The sequence below is a fragment of the Neomonachus schauinslandi genome, chromosome 13, assembly GCF_002201575.2.
Source record: "Neomonachus schauinslandi chromosome 13, ASM220157v2, whole genome shotgun sequence".
Lineage (NCBI taxonomy): Eukaryota > Metazoa > Chordata > Mammalia > Carnivora > Phocidae > Neomonachus > Neomonachus schauinslandi.
In genome coordinates this window covers 30,110,942-30,133,330 of record NC_058415.1, presented here as the reverse complement: position 1 = coordinate 30,133,330, position 22,389 = coordinate 30,110,942, and the positions used below count along the sequence as shown (strand labels likewise).

Genomic DNA, 22,389 nt, shown 5'->3' with positions numbered 1-22,389 from the left:
CACCACTTCTGCTCTGGGTCCATAGTTCTCTGCCCTTCTGATCCTTCCCCGGCCTCCCCGTGTTCCACCTCTGGCTCCGCGCCCAGGCCGAGGGAGGTTACCAAAATTAATCTCCAGCTGGGATGTGATGTCATTGGCTGCTTTCCGGAAAACGTGGGCATCATCTTCATAGTCATCCTTTACCATCTGAAACAGTTACAGCATCTCAGCATCTCACACACACACACACACGTCTCCATGGACACTCACTCAGCTTAGCGGCCCAGAGCTACGCCGCCGGGGAGCCGACACGGCATCATGCTGGGACAGCGCCCCCCCAACCGCGTGTCGTCGGCACTGGACTGCAGGGCAAGGCAGAGGGGGTGACCTGGTGCTCTGGTTCCAGCACGGAGGGGATCTGCCCATTTCCCAGCCACGTGTTCTCACACTCACGGCCTTCATCCAAACATCTCTGAACTCACTATTAATTCAAGTGGGACCAAGTTTCTATCAGTTTGGCAGGTTAAGATGTAAGATTTGACGTGCCTAACAGCAATCGATATAAATATTTCACATCTAAATGTATTTTGCTGAGATTAAAAAAGTTTTAATTTCTGTCTTCTATTTGTTCACAAATGCTACTTTGATAAATAAGGAAATATCACCTTCCTAGAATAGAACTTGAAGGAGAAAATCCTTTCAGTGTGGGTGCTGACTGTACAAACACCATATGTTAAAAACTGCATGATTTACAATAAACAATTCTGACTCAAAATACAGGGAAATAGTAAAACAACAGAGTCTGGTTATCGGAGGATCACCACCGACGCGGCAGGAAGAACCCAAGCTGCTTTTTAAGAACAATTTCGGTCAAAATACTTTGAGAAATGACATTTTAAGAGGTCAAAATAAGTTCTGTGTCTTGTTAAAACTACATTAAATATATCTTGTTCCAAATTTGATTTGGCTTGAATTCCTAATAATAGATAAAACAAGCCTCTCACTTTTGAATAAAATATAAATCTACAGGAAATATGCCAATGGTCTAAGATGAGAATCTCCGAAGCGCTATAATGCTTTATTCCTATAACTCGTCCAGGAAATGGAACCAAGTTTCCCTGAACGTATCAAGCCCTTCTGGCCACGTGCTCATTACAGATTCCATGTTGAACACTCGTACTGCCTTCAAAGCTGCACATTAAAATAAAGCAGAGACCTTAGGTAAATGGACTGTTGAAGCTAAAAGGGTGAAAGAACGAACAGTTCAGGAGCACTGGCACTCTGGTAAAAAGGTAGACACAAAAAAAACCAGTAAGAAGCAAAATAACAGCCCCCCGCGTGCTTCTGCGAACAGCAGGCTCTCGGCTCTCGGCTCCGGGCCAGAGCCCGCAGGTGGCCGTGCCTTGGGGCCGGGCTGAGCGCGCTCTGAAGGGGCCCCGCGCACGTCACAGGCTGCTGTTGCTCTGGACTCAGCGAATATGAGGCGTCACCGCAGTGCTCTATCTCTAAGGGTGCCCAGCAGAAAGTAAACTAGTGACCCCAAGATTTGGCTTTTGTTGCTTTTGGAACAATTCCTGGCTAAAACCTTCAGTGCCCTAAGATTAACAAGGACCAAAGACATGTGCCTTCCTGAGACCAAGCCGGATGAGTCAGCTAACCCAGTTGCTTCAGATATTCCAGGAGACCTCTCTCTGGAGCCAGGGAGGATGAATCTGGTGTGGATGCAGGAAAAACAGCTTCTATTTTTACTGAACATGTCAACTGCACATTTCACATCCTGACAGCACACTTGTTTTAGGCAAAGCTTTATTTACAATGCCCCAGAACCAAAAAGAATAAAAGTGAGTAGGAAAAGAGCCAACCCAGGTAGCTGATGGGACTTGTAGAAATACCTCACAGAGATTTCCAAGAGAATAAAATAAGGCTCTGGCCTCCAATGCTGCCGGTGTAGAAAAAGCCACTTCTAGTGGGACAGCTCAAAACTTACTAGTAAGGCGTCTAGGAGATTGGACTCCCCAAAACAGCAGGCGGGAGGGGATCCTGGATCATGAAGAACCCTCTAATGAAAGTATTCATTCAAAGAATACAACTAGTCAAAGTGTAAATGGAAACACAGACAATCCTATATAGCACAAAAGTCCCGAGTTTCTAACGGAAAATCAATGAATGGTATCTGGCAGAAAGGAAGAGTTTGTTCACCACCATCATCGACAGACAGATGTGTAGCAGGATAAACAGCTGCGACTGAATGATGGCAATTCTAAATTTTAAAATGAGACTGCTTCAGCGTGCCCTTAAGTTCAGGAACATAAATGGACTGTGATTAAATGACGTGCTCACCATCCAAACAATCTCTGCGGGAGATCTTTCCAAAGCCGAGGCCTCCCCGGGCTGAACACAAACTATGAGAAATAAGGGCCTGACAGGAGGGAAGAACACTGTGAGCGATCCTGAGCACGCCGCCTGGCTCTTGGGGGCTCCTCCTCAGAGCAGAGGGGGGCAGAGCTGCTGCAATTAACAGAGCACAGAATTCCAGTCAGTTTAAAATGGTCCACTACTCCCAATTAAATGCTCTTATGAAGAGTCTGAGCTGCAACTACTCTAATCATGGAATGCGCAGTAGTTATCCTGTGAAATGGCATTGTTCGTGAAACACTGTACCTCTCTTGAGACAAAAATGAAATGCCATTACCATACAGTATTTGCACGGTCAAAGCACAGTTCTGGGTTGAGCAGAAAATGCACTGTCACCGTAACTGCTTTGTATGAAGTGTCAATAGGTCAAGTTTCAGCTCTTCTTATGAACAATACAGAGATCCAGATAAAATTAGGGACACATCGTATCTGATTACTCCTAGGTAGAAACTAGCATGCCAACTACTAATGTCCCGTTTTCACCCTAGAAGTGGAAAGGGTCCATTTGGTTTCTAGTGAGGTAATCTAGAAGATTACCTCTAGAGAAGAAAATGTCATGCTTACATCATCTCTATACTTGGACTTGTGTATCACCACCGCTTTGGAAGGGACAGTGGACTCAGGTTTCCGGATATTAAACTCAGGCTTTGGTCTGGTCTGTTCTTGAAGATTTTTCCATTCATCGAGGGTCATCTCTTGAACTTGAGTTTCCTCTTCTAACTCCAACTCAGGAACTCTATGAAGAAGTAGAAGTTTTTGATGGGTCTAAAATGTCTATTTCCTCAAAGACAAAGTCATTACTATTCGTTTACCATACTTTCATGGTCCCGCATCTCAAATTTACATAAGGTAAGACAATCTCTGAACCATAAAGCTTCCTTATTTTAATCACTTTATGCCATCACTGCCAACTGAAGGTAATTCCTGTCTGTTTTCTTTTCTTTTTTTTAAAATAATCTCTATGCCCAATGTGGGGCTTGTTACTCACACGCCCGAGATCGGGAGCCGCACGTCCCACCGACTGAGCAAGCCAGGCACCCCACTTCCTGTCTGCTTCAAAACTGTCTTTGAAAAATGGGAACATCACCATCCCATTAACATTACACTTCACCTCCAGGCAGCCCCCTCCCAGATGGCATCATACACAAAATGAGACAACTGCGGACGAAAAGGGAGAAGCTGTTGCATCAGAACAAATACATAGGCAACCATGAACAGAGTTATAAAACAGTGGGTTACGAATACATAGTTTTGTAAATATCCTCTTTAAATTCATGAGATTTTAAAAGAAAACAGAGGATATATATATCAATGGACTAGAATTCAGAGACCAGAAATAAATCCTCACATTTACAATAAATTGATTTTTTTCAAGCCGGTGCCAAAGACAATTCAGAGGAGAGAGCAGAGTCTTTTCAACAAATGGTGCTGGGAAAACAGGATATCCATATGCAAAAGAAGGAAGGTGGACCCCTACCTCACACCATAAATATAAGAGTTAGAAATATAAACCCCTAGAAGATGACACAGGCATAAATCTCCATGCTCTTAGTTAGATTAGGCAGTGGTGACACCAAAAGCATAGGCAGCAAAAGAGAAAGTAGATAAACCGACATCACCAAAACTTCTGAAAACTTTTGTGCTGCAAAGGACACCATTAAGAAAGTGAAAAGACAACCCATGGAATGGTAGAAAATATTTGCAAATCATATATCTGATAAGGGACTTACATCTTGAATCCACAAAGTACTCTTACAACTCAATGAGAAGAAATAACCCAACTGAAAAATAGGCAAGGCTCTGAATAGACATTTTTCCAAAGAAGATCTACAAATAGCCAATAAGATGCTCAATATCATTAGCCATCAGGGAAATGCAAATCAAAACCACAATGACTTATACCCATTCCATACTCAGTAGGACGATTAGGACAAAAAAAGACATTTAACAGGTGTTGGTGAGGATGTGGAGAACTTGGAACCGTATTCATACATTGCTGGTGGGAATATGAAATGGTGTGGCCACTTTGGAAAACAGTCTGACAAATCCTCAAAATGTAGTCTAGAGTTACCATCTGACCTAGCAATACCACTCCTAGGTATACACCCAAGAGAAAGACAACATATGTCCGTGGCAATTCGACAATGCTGTTTGTAGCAGCATTATTCATAATAGCCAAAAAGTGGAAACAGCTTGAATGTCCATCAACTGATGAACAGAGAGACAAAATATGGTATATATCCAATACCATGGAAAATTATTTGGCTATAAGAAGAAATGAAGTACTGATACATGTTACAACACGAATAAGCCTTGAAGACCTTATGCCAAACGAAATAAACCAGGCACAAAAAGTTTATGTACGATTCCATTTATATGAAATATCCAGAAAAGGCAAATTCATAGACACAAAAAGCAGATGTGTGGTAGCCAGGGACTGGGGGCAGGGAGGCCAGGGAATGACTGCTTAATGGGTATAGGGTGACGAAAACGTTCTGGAACTAGGTAACAGTGATAGTTGCATAACACTGTGAATGCAGTAAATGTCACTTAGTTGTACACTTTAAAATTATTAAAACTGTAAATTTTATGTTATATGTATTTAGCACCAAAAAGAAAATAGATGAAAAAGAAAGAAATTAAGCACTGACACATCCTATGGCATGGATGAACCTGAAAACATAATGCTAAGTGAAATAAGCCAGGCCCAAAAGGACAAATATTATATTCCACTTATATGAGGTACCTACAGCAGGCAAATTCAGAGAGATATAGAATGGAGGTTACCAGTGGTTAAGGGGAGGGAGTTAGGGGGATTTATTATTTCATGGATACAGTGTGGGATTTATTATTTCATGGATACAGTGTTTCTATTTGTGATGATGAAAATGTTCTGGAGATGGATGGTGGAAATGGTTGCACACAGTGTGAATGTAATTAACACCATTAAACTGTACACTCACAAGTGGTTAAAATGGCGACTTTTATGTTATATATATATATATTTTAAAGATTTTATTTATTTATTTGAGAGAGAGAGAATGAGAGACAAAGAGCAGGAGAGGGAGGAGGGTCAGAGGGAGAAGCAGACTCCCTGCTGAGCAGGGAGCCCGATGCGGGACTCGATCCCGGGACTCCAGGATCATGACCTGAGCCGAAGGCAGTAGCTTAACCAACTGAGCCACCCAGGCGCCCGATGTTATATATGTTTTATCACAATTTTTAAAAACTAGTAACATAATATAACCCAAACCATTGAATTGTACAGTTTAAATGGCTGAATTTTATAGTATGGGAATTATATCTCAATAAAGTTTAAAAGAAAAAAAATTAGGTGATGAATGGGAAGGGAATCAAATCCATAATATCTTCACAGAAGGGCTAATGTAACTTACGGTCCTAGGTTATAGGTTAATGATACAAAAACTATTAGTGAAATCAGGAGAGAAACCTAATCATAGAGCATCCAAAACAGGCATATTTATAAAGTAACTTTAAAATATCAAGCAAATGGTAGAAAAAACACCAGAGCAGTGGTTGCCTCTGAAGGAGCATGAGGGAACTTTCTGGCATGGTGGTAATATTCTATATTTTGATAGTGGAGTTTGGGTTCCACAAGTTTGTCAAAACAATGATTGTACACTTATTTTTATACATTTCACAAGGTATAAAACTTGTTTAAGTTTTATTATATCAGTTTAGTTGGTAAATTAGGTGTTTAAAATTCTTTAAACTTTGCTATGTTGGAAAATTTTCATAATAAAATGTTAGAAAAATGCTAAATATTAAAATATCCATATATATATATATATATATATATATATATGTATGCAAAAATATGAAAAGACATTAAAAATCTGTAATAGCAAAATACCGTAAATAACCCAAACTCGTCTAGAGAGAAATTTGGTAGAAAAATTATGGATATTAAACATGAATATTAAACCACTTAAAAAGGAATGAAGAATATCTCTATATATTACTATAGAGCATCTCCTGGATATGTTCATGAAGAAGCAAAGTGGAATGTACATTAGCATTCACCTAAGAAATAGTGAGACATACAAATGTATCAGGTATCTCCCCCTTTCTGGAAGTTCACATTAAGCTTTTACAAAAAGCCTACATCAGGGGCGCCTGGGTGGCTCAGTTGGTTAAGCGACTGCCATTCGGCTCAGGTCATGATCCTGGAGTTCCGGGATCGAGTCCCGCATCGGGCTCCCTGCTCAGCATGGAGTCCGCTTCTCCCTCTGATCCTGCCCCCTCTCATGTGCTCTCCTCTCTCTCTCTCTCTAATAAATGAATAAATAAAATCTTTAAAAATAAGTCTACATCAGTACCAGTTTCTGCAAACTGAAAGAATTCCAAAGAGAACTTTAGCTTTTATGAAAAAAGGCAAAAAAGTGAAAAATAGTATTCAGCTTTTACTGTGCAGTGCGGCAGAGTGTATCCTGCGCAGCAAGAACAGCCTCAGCAAGCTCATTCCCTGGGAACTACACTCAGTGTATCTCAGCATCAAGCTGACAGCTTTGAACCGTGTCTGGGAGCATCTGTGCTTTATCTCAATTTATTTTGTGCATCTGTTAACAAGATGTGTCCTAAAGTATTAGAAAAGCCTAAGCACTTAATTTTCGGGTCTAGGAATGCTCAAAAAACTTTTAATATAAATTAATGGTAATCACTTCTTTGTTTTATGCCATTTTGGCCTATGAAATGTTTCAAAGGAATGCCCTACTTTCGGATAGCAGGGAAAACCTGTATACATATAGGTTTTATTTTAAAAAATTGTAATATAGGCCAGAGAAAACACAGATAGAAGCTAGTTGGAAAGTGTAATGTTTTATCAGATTGAACTTTGGAAACACAAATGTTTTATAATTATAAAATAGATTTAAATTAAAATTCAATCTAAAATTTGAGAGCAAAATTAATAAAATTAACCTAATGTTTATCAAGTTGGTGATATAACCATCCAGAGAAACTATTTAAAGTGTCTTTGATATGACTTTGATTACTCATTTTTCTCTATATAACTTTTTAGTAATATTATTGGACACAGTGTTGGTAATGTTTGTTACTTCAAATGAGTGATGTTACTGACAACTGGGATTTTTAGCATGGAAGTAAAAGAGAAACAAATGTAAGAAAGCTTTGCTAAAAACCTGTAGTCTTAAATTTCAAATGGAAATAATGAATAAACTCATAATATATTTTATCTAAAAAGTGTGTGCGTGTCCCAAAGAATAATCCAATCAAGAAATGGGCAGAAGACATGAACAGACATTTCTCCAAAGAAGACATCCAAATGGCCAACAGACACATGAAAAAGTGCTCAACATCACTCGACATCAGGGAAATCCAAATCAAAACCTCAATGAGATACCCCCTCACACCAGTCAGAATGGCTAAAATTAACAAGTCAGGAAACGACAGATGTTGACAAGGATGCGGAGAAAGGGGAACCCTCCTACACTGTTGGTGGGAATGCAAGCTGGTGCAGCCACTCTGGAAAACAGTATGGAGTTTCCTCAAAAAGTTATAAATAGAGCTACCCTACGACCCAGCAATTGCACTAGTGGATATTTACCCCAAAGATACAAATGTAGTGAACTGAAGGGGCACCTACACCCCAATGTTTATAGCAGCAACGTCCACAATAGCCAAACTATGGAAAGAGCCAAGATGTCCATCAACAGATGAATGGATAAAGAAGATGTGGTCTATATATACAATGGAATATTATGCAGCCATCAAAAAAAAAAAAAGAAATCTTGCCATTTGCAATGACGTGGATGGAACTAGAGGGTATTATGCTAAGTGAAATAAGTCAATCAGAGAAAGACATGTATCACATGATCTCACTGATATGAGGAATTCTTAATCTCAGGAAACAAACTGAGGGTTGCTGGAGTGGTGGGGGGTGGGAGGGATGGGGTGGCTGGGTGATAGACATTGGGGAGGGTATGTGCTATGGTGAGTGCTGTGAATTGTGTGAGACTGATGAATCACAGACCTGTACCTCTGAAACAAATAATACATTATATGTTAAAAAAAAAAAAAAAATGAAGAAGAAGATACTAGGAAGGGAAAAATGAAGGGGGGGGAATCGGAAGGGGAGACAAACCATGAGAGACTATGGACTCTGAGAAACAAACTGAGGGTTTTAGAGGGGAGGTGGGGGGGGGGATGGGTTAGCCTGGTGATAGGTATTAAGGAGGGCATGTACTGCATGGAGCACTGGGTGTTATATAGAATGAATCACGCAACACTACATCAAAAACTAATGATGTAATATATGGTGACTAACATAACATAATAAAATAGAATTTAAAAATAAAATTTAAAAAAATTTTAAAAATAAAAAATAAATTAAAATGTGTGTGTATTTCTTAGCTCTGTCTACTTAAATGTCCTAGAAACAATCAAGAACCTAGTAGCAGTGAGCACCCCTAGTGCTCAGACTGTGGTCTCTAACTCCCATATTCTATTAAAGGAAAATGGCTCTCTTTGGAAAAATGATTCTGTGTGAGGTATTTTGTATTGGGTAGGAAGTATAGATGATGAGTTTAGAACACATCTTACCAAAACCCAAGAAAGCCATTAAAGATGACTGAGTGTGTGTAAAGGATCAAGAATCAATTTGAAGAAGTTCCCTCTAGCTAAAAAAAATGGGTTAAAGAACCCATAAGAATAAAAAACTCAGTGGGTTGAAACACGCGAAATATGTTTAAATCTCTAAGTTCATAATGACACTTAAGAAAAGTCACTCATAGCTCGGAAGTATGATAGGGAACCGAACCAACTCACTATTCTAAAAGGTACTTCTAGTACCTTTTATTTATCCTACATTTCTCAAACAAACTTCCACCTCACTATAATCAACTAGTTCTAGGTAAGTGTTTCTTTACAGATCATGCCAGCTAGTAAGTGAAAAAAGGATGAGATTATCCAACTATCACCAGTGTGCAGCCTTAATGGAATAATGCATCAAGGCAATGATGACCAGCAGCCTTCCAAAACCTATGAAACAATCCTGCAAAAAGCTGAAGCTGAATTTGATCGACCCTCTCTCACTTTCACTATTAATTTTCAGGGAATACAGAAAATCCAGGGGACAGAGAACACATTCAACTACTCTACAAGCAATGCTGTGTTGCAACTGGCTTGCACCAGTTTGAACGGGCTCACAGCCAATTGTTAAATTTTCACTAATTTTGTGAGCTGGCTCTTAATCACTGTTAAAAATTAAATTATATAAACTTACAATTAACTATATTAAAGTGAAGGAATAAATAATCACAATTCACTATTCCCTAATAGTGAATTTCACTATATTTTACCTTTATCTATGCTCTTGGGTTAATTATACCTAATGTATGTATATAGTGGAAATGTTACATAATAGCGTACTATTGCACATCTCTTTCCAACTCTGCATTCAGATGACACACTGGTAGTTTTAAATCAGCCATGATGGGAATATTTACACCATAGAAACCAGCAAGTGCAACAGATCCAGGCTTTTTCATCCTAGAGAGCCAGATGTTGAATATTTACCAGCACACCATTGCCCACAGGGAAGCACTCAGTAAAATTCTGACTCTGAACATACGACCCAGTTTCTCTGACAAATAAATTGCAAGGGAAAGAAAAAACATATAGATTAAGACTTAAGAATAATCAAGATAGTGTAATATTAGTGTAACATAAACAAACCAATGGAACAAAGCATAGAGTAAAGAAAGAGGCCTAGACATAAGTGGGCAACTGATTTTCTTTTTCCTAAAGATTTTATTTATTTATTTGTCAGAGAGAGAGGGAGCACAAGCAGGGGGAGCAGCAGACAGAGGGAGAAACAGGCTCCCTGCTGAGCAAGGAGCCCGACGCGAGACTCGATCCAAAGACCCTGGGATCATGACCTGAGCCGAAGGCATACGCTTAACCAAGTGAGCCACCCAGGCGCCCTGGGCAACTGATTTTTAACAATGGTGCTTCATGTGCTGTAATAACTGGATATACATATGCTAAAAAAAGAAAAAAAAGGGAACTTTGATCCCCACCTCACACTGAATAAAAAAATCAACTCAAAATGGATCACAGACCTAAATATAAAAACCCAAATTATTAAACTTACAGGAGAAAACCTTTGTGATATTAAATTGGGCAAAGATTTCTTAGATTTGAGACCAAAAGCAGGATCAATAAAAGATAAAGATGATAAAAAGTAGACTTCATCAAAATTAAAACTGCTGCTCTTCAAAGGACACTGTTGAGAGAATGAAAAGACAGGCTACGGACTGGAAGAAAATATTTGCAAATCATATAACTGATGGAGGACTTAAATCCGGAATATATGAAGAACTCTCAAAACACAGTAATAAAAAAACAGTTATAAAATGGGCAATTTCAACACTCTTTATTAAAGAACATATACAGATGGCAAATAACCCATAAAAAGTTGCTTTAACATCATTAGTCAATAGGGAAATACAAAGTAAAACCCCAATGACATATAAACCTATTATAATGGCTAAAAATCATAAAAACTGGAACAACCACTTTAGAAAAGTCTGTCAGTTTCTTTTTTTTTTTTTAAGATTTTATTTATTTATTTGAGACAGAGAGAATGAGAGACAGAGAGCATGAGAGGGAGGAGGGTCAGAGGGAGAAGCAGACTCCCTGCCGAGCAGGGAGCCCGATGCGGGACTCGATCCCGGGACTCCAGGATCATGACCTGAGCCGAAGGCAGTTGCTTAACCAACTGAGCCACCCAGGCGCCCAGTTTGTCAGTTTCTTAAAAAGTTATATATACACCTGCCCTAGAATCAGTCCAACCATTCCACTCCTAGGCATTTACACAGGAGAGATGAAAATGTATATCCCAGAAAGACTTACACACAAAAATGTTCATAGCAGCTTCAATTGTAATAGCAAGAACTGGAAACAACCCAAATGACCAGCAGGTAGACGGATAAAGAACCTGCAGTCTATCTGTACGGTGGAATACCACTGGGCGATAAAAAGGAGTGAACGACTGATACATGCAGCAACATGGATGAATCTCAAAAGTATGCTCAGTGAAAGAACACAGGCAAAAAAGAATACATGATGGATGATTCCATTTACAGAAAACTGTAGCAACTGCAAACTAATCTTTAGTGACAAAAAGTAGATCATTGGCTGCCTGGGGGGAAAGAGGCTGGAGGGAGGAATGACAAAAGGATAAAAAGAAACTTTTGGGGTTGATGGATATGCTCATCATTTTGACTGTGGTAATGGTTTTACAAGTATATATGGATGTCGAGGCTTGTGAGACTGTACATAATAAATATACGTCACCCACTGGATGTGAACTGTATCTCCACAGTACTGTTTTAAAAAGAGATGAGATATACCAATTGAGATGGATATTTCAATATTAATTCAAACAAATAAGTTGTTTTAAAAAGAGATTTTGAGACAATCAGGGAAACTGACAAACTGCCCAGATATGGGATAACATTATTGCAGTTAAAAAGAGTAGACTTTTACGGACACCAGGGTGGCACAGTCGGTTAAGTGTCTGACTCTTGGTTTTGGCTCAGGTCGTGATTTCAGGGTCGTGAGACTGAGCCCCCGTGTCAGGCTCTGTGCTCAGCGGGGAGTCTGCTTAAGACTCTCTCTCCCTCTCCCTTTGCCCCTCCCCCTGCACTCGTTCTCTCTCTCTCTCTCAAATAAATAAATCCTTAAAAAAAAAAAAAGAGTAGACTTTTAGATAGAACACTCTGAAACATTTAAGAATGATATGATATCCTGGGGGGAAGAGGAAATGGGTAGATATATATGAAACAAGAATGGCCATGATTTGATAAAAGTCTAAGAGGAATAACTTAGATGGAGGTTCATTATACTATTTTTTATATACATCCTTCTATAACAACATAATCTCTACTACAGATCCAAAAATAAAGAAATGTTAAGGATTCATGAGGGGAAAGTCCTTTAGGCTACTTGTGACAGAATTAGGAAACCAGCAGAACCCATTTCTTTCTTTTTTTGTTTTTAAAGATTTTATTTATTTATTTGACAGAGAGAGAGACAGCGAGAGAGGGAACACAAGCAGGGGGAGTGGGAGAGGGAGAAGCAGGCTTCCCGCCCAGCAGGGAGCCAAATGCGGGGCTCGATCCCAGGACCCTGGGATCATGACCTGAGCCGAAGGCAGACGCCCAACCGACTGAGCCACCCAGGCGCCCCTACAGCAGAACTCATTTCTATAATGCTATTCTGATTACAGACTATAATCTAGTTCTGATTTCTAAAACTGATGCAATGAATTTGAGGATTCTTTCATAACTCAGATGACCTAATAGAAGTTAATAAATTCCAAAAAGTTCAGTAAGAACAGACTTTGTGTTAAGACCACAAAAGAAGTACTTTTTCTGTTTGCTTGTCTTAAAGAACATCATATCTAAACATGAAGGGTTAGAACATAAAAGGGTAAGGCATATGGGAGATGCAGTCTTGAAGTGATACACAGACAAAGTGAAGCAAACAGTGGAGCTCAGAAGAGAGCATTTGCGGCAAGTGATTCCCTCCTTGAAAGTGATCGCCCTGCCCCCGTTCACTCTGGGGCCACCATTCATGAGTGGATGTACAGATGTGCCCGATGCATCCTCCCTTACCATCTGTCATTGCAACAAGCCATGTTGGGAGCAGTATAAAATCACCAAGGACAGGCTCGTTAACCTCATTCTCTGCTGACTACAAATTATTACAAAAACACATTCTATGAAAGCTCTGTGAGGCAGATCCCATTTCCTATCTGAATTGGCACCAAATGCAGTTTTTACTGGCAGTTTTAGCAGACTGGATTTTCAACAGGAAGAGATGTATAATTAATCCCTCAGTTCCAGAGGGATGAAAGCGGTTATATTTCTGTTATAAAAGCATTGTAATTGCTATCACTCTAAATTTAACACCCCTTTCCCCCCACCTTTTGACTAATTCAAAGACCTTCACAGTTCTTGGTACATTATTAAAAATCTTGGGAGATGATTTTCCATCAAAGCTGCTTATAGATATAAAGTGGTTTAATCTACGATTTGTAATGTGAATAATGCTATATGCAAATTTTATAGTTAAACATTTGTTTCTAAATGGGTGAAATTATAGAAGAAATAGAACTAACTGTTTTAACAACTGTTACTTAATTTAAAAATAAATGAGGCAATAATGCTAACATTTACTGCATGCTTACTAGGTGCCAGATGCTATTCAAAGCGCTTTACATTAATTTGGTCATGATAATTAATCCCATGAGTTAGATCCAATTAATAGCTCCATTTTACAGGTAAGGAAACTGAGGCAGAGGTCATATGTTAACAAATGAAAGAGCCATGTTTCATATCCACTCATTCTATCTCCAAAGCCCAGACTCAAACTCTGTGCTCTTTAGGGAATAAGAGGGCAGAGAAATACACTCAGATAGAAGACAGTCAAGATGTGGGCAGAGAAAACATACATAACGCCAAATGTCCAAATATCCATTCAGTCAGTATCTTTTCACCTCAATACGTGAAAGGGTGTAGGGAACTGAAAAAAAGTGGGTTCTAGAAATAAAACTTGATTGACTACTTAACCAGGGCAAGTGGATTTAACCTAACATGTAAACAATATCTCTTCCTTCCCAAGTACTGAAAGGGAAGTGAATTTGATACTAAACTTGTGAGCTCCTCAGAAATTTGCCATATATGTTTTAAAGAGGTGTTTTCCAGCTTTAAGAAGATTCAATCTTCACTGTCTAAGCAAAAAATACTTGGAAACAACTATAATGAAAAATATTTCATTGCAGGTATTTTGTAATTATGCTTCCTCAACACTCTCTTTTCATAAGGACTTTTTTACTTTTTTTTTTTTATTATTATGTTAGTCACCATACAAGGACTTTTTTACTTTTAAGGAAGGAGGGGAACATTGTTCCATATTACTGAATAGGGAAGTCCTCAGCCACCCTAGCAGCCCCTCCTCTGCTCACACAACCAACATCTTCTCCCCTTTTCAGTTCTTCATAGCAAATTGGTGTAAATGGCACTTTTCAACCATTCCTGCCATTCACTGCAGGTAAGAGCATGAATGTCCAACAACATCCACTTTGAACGCTAGCTCTGCAATTCTTAGCAAGTCCTTTCACCTCTATGTCTCCCCATGAGGTCAGCAACAGTGTCGACTCCTTCACTGAGGGGCAGCAAAGGGTTAAGGAGTTAAGACATGGAAGCATTTAGAGCAGCTCCTGGCACACAACAAATGCTCTGTAAATGTTAGATTTATTCTTATAGTCTTGTAGCAAAATACTCCCAAGATGTCATCACAAGCATCCTCAGACATGAGAACACCCTGTGATAAGGAACACGTAATACTTCCGTAATGAAAGGGGGAAGGAGGGAAGAAGACAAGGAAGGGAATAGCACATTTGTCAACAAAATGTGTCCAATCTGAGGAAAATATATGCTCTTTGGGGTGTATGTCTGAACATAAGTGAGGGTACATTAAATTAATCTATCAGGAAGTTCTAAACTGAGAGGTGCACTGAATATACATTTTGGCTGGGTGCCAGATCAGCCTGAGTGTTAGATCAGCATTCGGATAAAGTGGAGATCAGAGAGCATCACTGTCACCAGATGTACTTCTCAAATGCAAACGTAATTTTGAAATTATCAAAAAACTGTAATAGTATTATTGTGATAATTTTAAAGTTTGACAGGGCAGTGCAGAAACAAGAACTTCACAGCACAGTGGGCCACTGGATGGCCATGCCCCTGCACCACGGCCCAGCTCCTGCAGTTCTAACTAGACGCTCACTGTCCACTGCAGTCAGCAGAGAAGAGGGGGGTCTGCCAGCTAGCTCTGCTAGGACCCTGCAGACCGTGAGACTGTCACCAAATCATTAAGTACTATTTTGTCTTCCAGAGTAGCCAACTGAATTATTTTGTCTAATATTATGAAAGCCAGAGTACCTCACTCAATTCCATAGATTAGAGTTATGCTATAATTGACTCTATTATTCTGCCTTACATAGCCTGAATTTGTATAAATGGTTTATTGGCTCAAAAAAGATACAATTTTTCCTGAAGGTGTCTAGTTAACTCACTTTCTCAACATTCATATAAACTTTAATCTACTTCCTTAGTTAGCTGTCTAAATATTCATATTGTTAACTTATTTCTTTAATTCAAAACATTTCTTAGTTGTTCCGAATAGTAAATTAACAGCTTCCATAATCATCAATCATTGCAGCATTTTACTCTTGCAATAAGGAGAATAATGACAGCAGATATTTATACAGCATTAACTACATGCCAGGTCCTCCCGTGTGACACACACGCACGCACACACGCACACACACACAGCCAACCAGTCCTTATAACAACGCTAAGATGTAGGTACTATTATTTTTTTATTTTTTATTTTTTTAAAGATTTTATTTATTTATTTGAGAGAGAGAGAATGAGAGAAAGCACATGAGAGGGGGGAGGGTCAGAGGGAGAAGCAGACTCCCCGCCGAGCAGGGAGCCCGATGCGGGACTCGATCCCGGGACTCCAGGACCATGACCTGAGCTGAAGGCAGTCGCTTAACCAACTGAGCCACCCAGGCGCCCTGTAGGTACTATTATTATTCCCATTTTACACATGAAGAAAACTGGCACAGAGAGAATAAATAACCTGCCCAAACTAGTACGTGGCAGGGTTGGGACGTGAACCCACATGCTGGCCAGGGGTCTGTGCTCTTGACCACTGGACACCTTGCCTCTCGGCAGCTGAAGAATGAGGAAGAGTTAAATCAGTGAAGAGTGAAGGGGTTTGGAAGTGAGGTAGGGAAAAAAAGGCCACAGCACTTGCAGCAGCACGCTGGCATGCGTGGGGCGGGGGCAGGAGAAAGGTGCTTGCGAACGCCAGATGGGGCCACGCGCTGCACCCACAGAAGGCACCCGAGCAGCGGCACTTGAGGGCTCTGAGGGGCACAGACTGTGCAGGACTGTACAGGTCAGATCAAGGGGCGGGAAAAGAACAGCAAGCCCCTGGGGTCTTGCACCAGGGGTGAGGACATGAGACCAGAATGCTAGTGTGAAAGCCACGGTGCTGTGGAAATGGCTGGTCGAAGGTGAGAAAGCACAAAGCCCCGTGACAGACCGGATGAGAGGACGGTGAGGAGTGGAGATGAGAGGAGATGAGAAGGTACCTATTACCAGGGCAGGGTGACAGACTAGATTTGGGGGAAGGAAGAGGGTCGAGAAGAAGGAAGTCTCAAGGATGACTCCTAGGTTTCTGATTTGTGCAACTGGATGGATGGCAACGGGCTGTTCCACAAGATGGAAACACCTGATGAGGACAGAGGTTTCTGGACTTCTCCTGGACATGTACAGCAGGAGGAGCATCTGCGATGTCTATGGGGAGGTGTCCCGAGTAGGCAGCTAAATACACACACCCGGAGCCCACGCTGACGGTGGGAGCCAGAGATACAGTCTGGGGTCCGCACATAAATGACGATTCAAGCTGCAGAGGTGCATGAGATCCTATAAAGGACACTAAAAAGAGGGCCTGTGGCAGAGCCCTGAAGAACTCAACATTTTAAAAGACCAGAAAGACAAGGATGAGTCTGCAAAGGAGGCGCTGAGAGGCAGAAGGAAAACCAGAAGAGTACAGATATCACAGAAACCAGGGAAGGCAAGCTTAAGAAGAAATCAATAAAGCCAAATGCTCTGACAGGTCAAGAAAGATGCTGAAGGAAACATCTATTAGGTGTGGAGACATGTGGTGACTGTTTCTGAAGGGCAATGGGGACAGAGCCAGACCTGGAGTGAAGTGAGGCTTAAGTGAGAGGAGAGGAAATGAAGAAAGAGTACATACAATGCTGAGAAAGGTAGCTGAATGAGAATGTGGGGCAAGAGTAGCAGATTTAAAATAGGTGACACTGAGCATGCTGAAACTGTTGATAAAGACCAAAGTGGGGAGGAAGGTGAATATGCCTCAAAGGGAGGGAGCTGACAGTGTGAGGTTTCTCCACAGGAACAGGATCCAAAGCCTGCGCAAGTGGCAGGAGAGATGGCGCCTCTATCTGACCACGAGGGAAGGAGGCTCAGAGGCAAGCCGGTGCAGGCCGGTTTGTACCTCTAAGAGTGGAAAGATGATAAAGTTCCCATCTGATGGCTCCCAATTTCTGTGTGACATAGGAGGCAAAGTTGTATCCAGAAAACGAAAGAGGCGGTGTGGGTATGGGAAGGGGGGGGGGGAAGGGGGGGCAGTGTCAGGGTTTTAAGGAGACACGAAGGATGGAATTGATCGTTGTAAAGAGCGGGAGAAAGAGTGAGCGCAAGAAAAGAGGAATGCTGGGCAGTGTTGAGGGCTCGTTTCAGAATGCAGGGGATTGAGAACTTACAGGGGTTCCTGTTGGCTCTGCGGTGTGAGCTGCAGTGCTCAGCCTGAGGGTGCAGGGAGAGAGAAGGCAGACAGCTGGTGGTCATCCAGGAGGTGGGTTCTGCTAGCAAGGCACAACAAAAGATCCAAGGGCAAGGGAGTTTAAGGACTGGGCAAGGATGCTAGAAGTGGATCAGGGACCTCAGCTCCATGAAGAAAGAGGGAGGATGGACTCAGAATAAAGGGACAAAAGATGAGGGTCCTGATAAAGGAAGATTAATTACAGTACAAGCTGCTGATGGAAAAGAGGTGGTGGGCACTGGGTGGAATACCTAAACTTAACTCATTAATTATCATTAATAATCAGTCACTAGATTACTTGAATTATTAATGAGTTCGATTATTCATTAATATATCAAGATCAACCTTCTGTGATATAATAAAAGGTGAGCTTCCTGCTCTGTGAAGGACTCTTAGGAATCGTTGAGAAAAAGACCAACAATCCATGGGAAAATGAATAAAATACCCACTTGGCTGGAGATTCCTCCTCCAGGGGGCCGGGGGACTCTTCCACCGCTGTGGTCTCTTCCATTGGTGCAGTCTGCTCCACGTCACTGAAAAGCAGTGAGAATCATTCTGGTCACACAAATATGTTCACATCAATGCTCTTACATATGCAAGATAAAAAAAGTACATTTTGGGGGCACCTGGGTGGCTCAGTTGGTTAAGCATCTGCCTTCGGTTCAGGTCATGATCCCAGAGTTCCAGGATCGAGTCCCGCATGGGGCTCCCTGCTCAGCAGGGAGTCTGCTTCTCCCTCTGACCATCCCCCCTTCTCATGCTCTCTCTCTCAAATAAATAAAATAAAATCTTTAAAAGTAAAAAAAAATACATTTTAATATCCTTTTTTGTAAGTAAATACCATTCAAGTAATTATATACACAAACAGGTAATCTGCATCAAAATGAAAATGAGAAAACTGCTAATCCACTGAAATTACTTGAAAGATGTGAAAAGTACTTTTAGAAAAAGAAGTTTCTACGAATGGCCTAAAATTAAAAATAGCTTATAAGAAACAAGAACAATTATTTAAAACTCTTACTGTCCTAGGAAATTTCAGGTATTAGCAGAGGCCATAAAATTTCTCACCCTGTGCTTTTAGAATGTGTTCAAATTTAAGCGACCATCAACAATACAGATTGCTAAATACATAGGATGTCATATATGAACCTCACGGTAATCACAAACCCAAAACCTGTGATACACAAAAAATAAAGAGAAAAGAATCCAAACATAATATCAAGAAAGTCATCAAATCACAAGCGAAGAAAGCAAGAGAATAAAGGAAAAGAAATAAAAAAAAAACAACAACAACCAGGAAACGATTAACAAAATGGCAGTAATGCACACCTATCAATAACTGGACTAAATGCTCCAATAAAAGACGTAAGGTGACTGAATGGATAAAAAAAGCAAGACCCATCTGTATTCTGCCTACAAGAGATTCACTTAGACCTAAAGACATACACAGGCTGAAAATGAAGAGATGGAAAAAACATTTATCATACAAATAGAAGCAAAAAAAAAAAAAAAAAAAAAGCTGGGGTATCAATATTTTTATCAGACAAAATAGACTTTAAAACAAAAACTCTTAACAAGAGACAAGGAAGAGTACTATATAATGATAAAGAGATCAATCCAAGAAAAGAATATAACAATTATAAATATCTATGCACCCAACACAGGAGCACCTAAACATATAAAGTAAATGTTAACAGACATAAAAGGAGAAATCAATAGTGATACAGTAATAGTACAAGACTTTAACACCCACTTACATTAATGGACAGATCATCCAGACAGAAAATCAATCAGTGGCTTTGAAAGACACATTAGGCCAGATGGACTTAACAGATATAGAACAAACCATCCCCAAACAGCAGAATATACATTATTTTCGAGTGCACTTGAAATATCCTCCAGGATAAATCACATGTTAGGCCACAAAATAGGTCTCAATGAATTTAAAAGACTGAAATCATATCAAGCATCTTTTTCTGATCATAATATAAAGCCAGAAATCAATTACAATAATAAGACTGGAAAAAACACACCCATGTAGATGCTAAGCAACATGCTACTAAAAAACCAATGGGTCAACAAAGAAATCAAAGAGGAAATCAAAAATACCTTGAGACTAATGAAAACACAATGGTCCAGGGGCACCTGGGTGGCTCAGTCGGTTAAGCACTGCCTTCAGCTGAGGTCATGATCCCAGGGTCCTGGGGTCAGGCTGCCTGCTCAGCAGGGAGCCTGCTTCTCCCTCTCCCTCTGGCCCTCCCCTGGCTTGTGCTCTCTCTCTCTCTCTCAAAGAAATAAAATCTTTAAAAACAACAACAACAACAACGCAATGGCCCCAAATCTTTGGGACACAGCAAAAGCAGTTCTAAGAGGGAAGTTTATAACAATGCAAGCCTATCTCAAAAACCAAGAAAAATCTCAAACAATTTAACTCTACACCTAAAGGAACTAGAAAAAGAGGAACAAAGCCCAAAGTGAGTATAAGAAAAGAAATAATAAAGATCAGAGCAGAAATAAATGAAATAGAAACAAAAAGCACAATGAAAAGGTCCACGAAACTAAGAGCTGGTTCTTTGAAAAGATAAATAAAATTGATAAACCTTTAGCCAGATTCATCAAGGGAAAAAAAAATAAAAAGAGAGAACCCAAATAAATAAAATTGCAAATGAACGATAAGTTATAACTGACACTACAGAAATACAAAGAATCATGAGACTACTACAAAAAATTACACACCAACAAACTGGACAACTAGAAGAAATGGGTAAATTCCTAGAAACAAACAATCATCCAAGACTGAACAGGAAGAAATAAAAAATCCGTAACTGGCCAATTATTAGTAATGAAATTGAGTTAGCAATAAAAAAAACTCTAGGAGTAGATGGTTTCATAGGTAAATTCTATCAAATATTTAAAGAAGAGTTAATATTTATCCTTCTCAAACTATTCCAAAAAATAAAGACGAAGAAATGCTTCCAAATTTACTCTACAAGGCCAGGATTACCCTTACACTGAAGTAAAAAAAAAAAAAAAAAAAAGACACTACAGAAAGAATTACAGGCCAATATCCCTGGTGGACATAGATGTAAAAATCTGTAACAAAATATTAGCAAACAGCATTCAATTCATTTACCATGATCATATTGGATTTATCCCAGGAATGCAAGGATGAACTCAATACCTGCACATCAATCAACGTGACCTACCACATTAACAAAATGAAGATGAAAATGATATGACCATCTCAATAGATGCTGAAAAAGCAATTCACAAAATTCAACATCCATTCATGATAAAAACTCTCAACACAGTGGGTATAGAGGGAACATACCTCAACATAATAAAGGTCATATATGAAAAACTCATAGCCAATATCATACTCGATGGTGAAAAACTGAAAACATTTCCTCTAAGATCAGGAACAAAACAAGGATGTCCACTCCCACCACTTTTATTCAACATAGTACTAAAAGTCCTAGCCACACCAATCAGACAAGAAAAAGAAATAAAAGGCATCCAAATAGGTAAGAAATAAAACTGTCACTATTTGCAGATGACATGATAATATATATAGGAAACCCTAAATTACCCACCAAAAAATCATTAGAATAAATGATTTCAGTAAAGTTGCAGGACAAAATGAATATACAGAAATCTGTTGCATTCCTATATATTAATAATGAATTAGCAGAGACATTACAAAACAATCCCATATACAATTGCATTAAAAAGAATAAAATGCCTATGAATAAACTGAACCAAGGAGGTGAAAGACCTGTACTGTGAAAACTATAAGACACTGAGAAAAGAAATTGAAGACAACACAAATAAATGAAAAGATACTCTATGCTCATGGATTGAAAGAAATAACATTGTTAAAATGTCCAGGCCACCACAAAGCAATTATAGATTCAATGCAATCCCAAAATGCCAATGGTATTCTTCACAGAACTAAAACAAACAATCCTAAGGTGTATGGAACCACAAAAGACCCCAAACAGCCAAAGCACACTTGAGAGAAGAACAAAGCTAAAGAGATCACAATCCCAAATTTCAAACTATACTACAAAGCTGTAATAACAAAACAGTATAGTACTGACACAGTAATAAAGATATAGATCAATGCAACAGAAGAGAGCCCAGAACTAAACCCATGCTTATATGGTCAACTAGTCTATGACAAAGAAGGCAAGAACATGCAATGGGGAAAAGACAGCCTCTTCAACAAGTAGTATTGGGAAAACTGGACGACTACATGCAAAAGGATGAAACTGGACCACTTCCTTACACCATACACAAAAATAAAATCAAAATGGATTAAAGACCTGAATGTAAAAACTGAAACCATAAAATCCCTGAGAGAGAGAAAGAAAGAAACAAACCATAGGTATGAAACTCCTGGACATCTGTTTAGCAATATTTTTCTGTATCTGTCTCCTCAGCCAAGGGAAACAAAAGCAAAAACAGACTATTAGGACTGCATCAAACTAAATAAAAAGCTTTGCACAATGAAAGAAACCATCA

At 39.6% G+C, this 22,389-nt stretch overlaps 1 protein-coding gene across 3 annotated transcripts in view; it reads right to left on the bottom strand.

Moving 5' to 3' along the window:
- The window catches only part of HABP4 (hyaluronan binding protein 4), a 41,162-nt gene that overhangs the window by 1,655 nt on the left and 17,118 nt on the right, over positions 1–22,389 (bottom strand). For 2 of the 3 annotated variants that reach the window (XM_044920570.1, XM_021677902.1), the window contains exons 5-7: positions 18,315–18,398; positions 2,959–3,130; positions 1–186 (exon numbers count right to left, since the gene is read on the bottom strand). In XM_044920570.1, the coding sequence (XP_044776505.1) occupies positions 1–186; positions 2,959–3,130; positions 18,315–18,398 (442 nt within the window). The remainder of the gene's footprint in view (positions 187–2,958; positions 3,131–18,314; positions 18,399–22,389) is intronic. The other variant, XM_021677903.2, reaches the window with a different exon arrangement.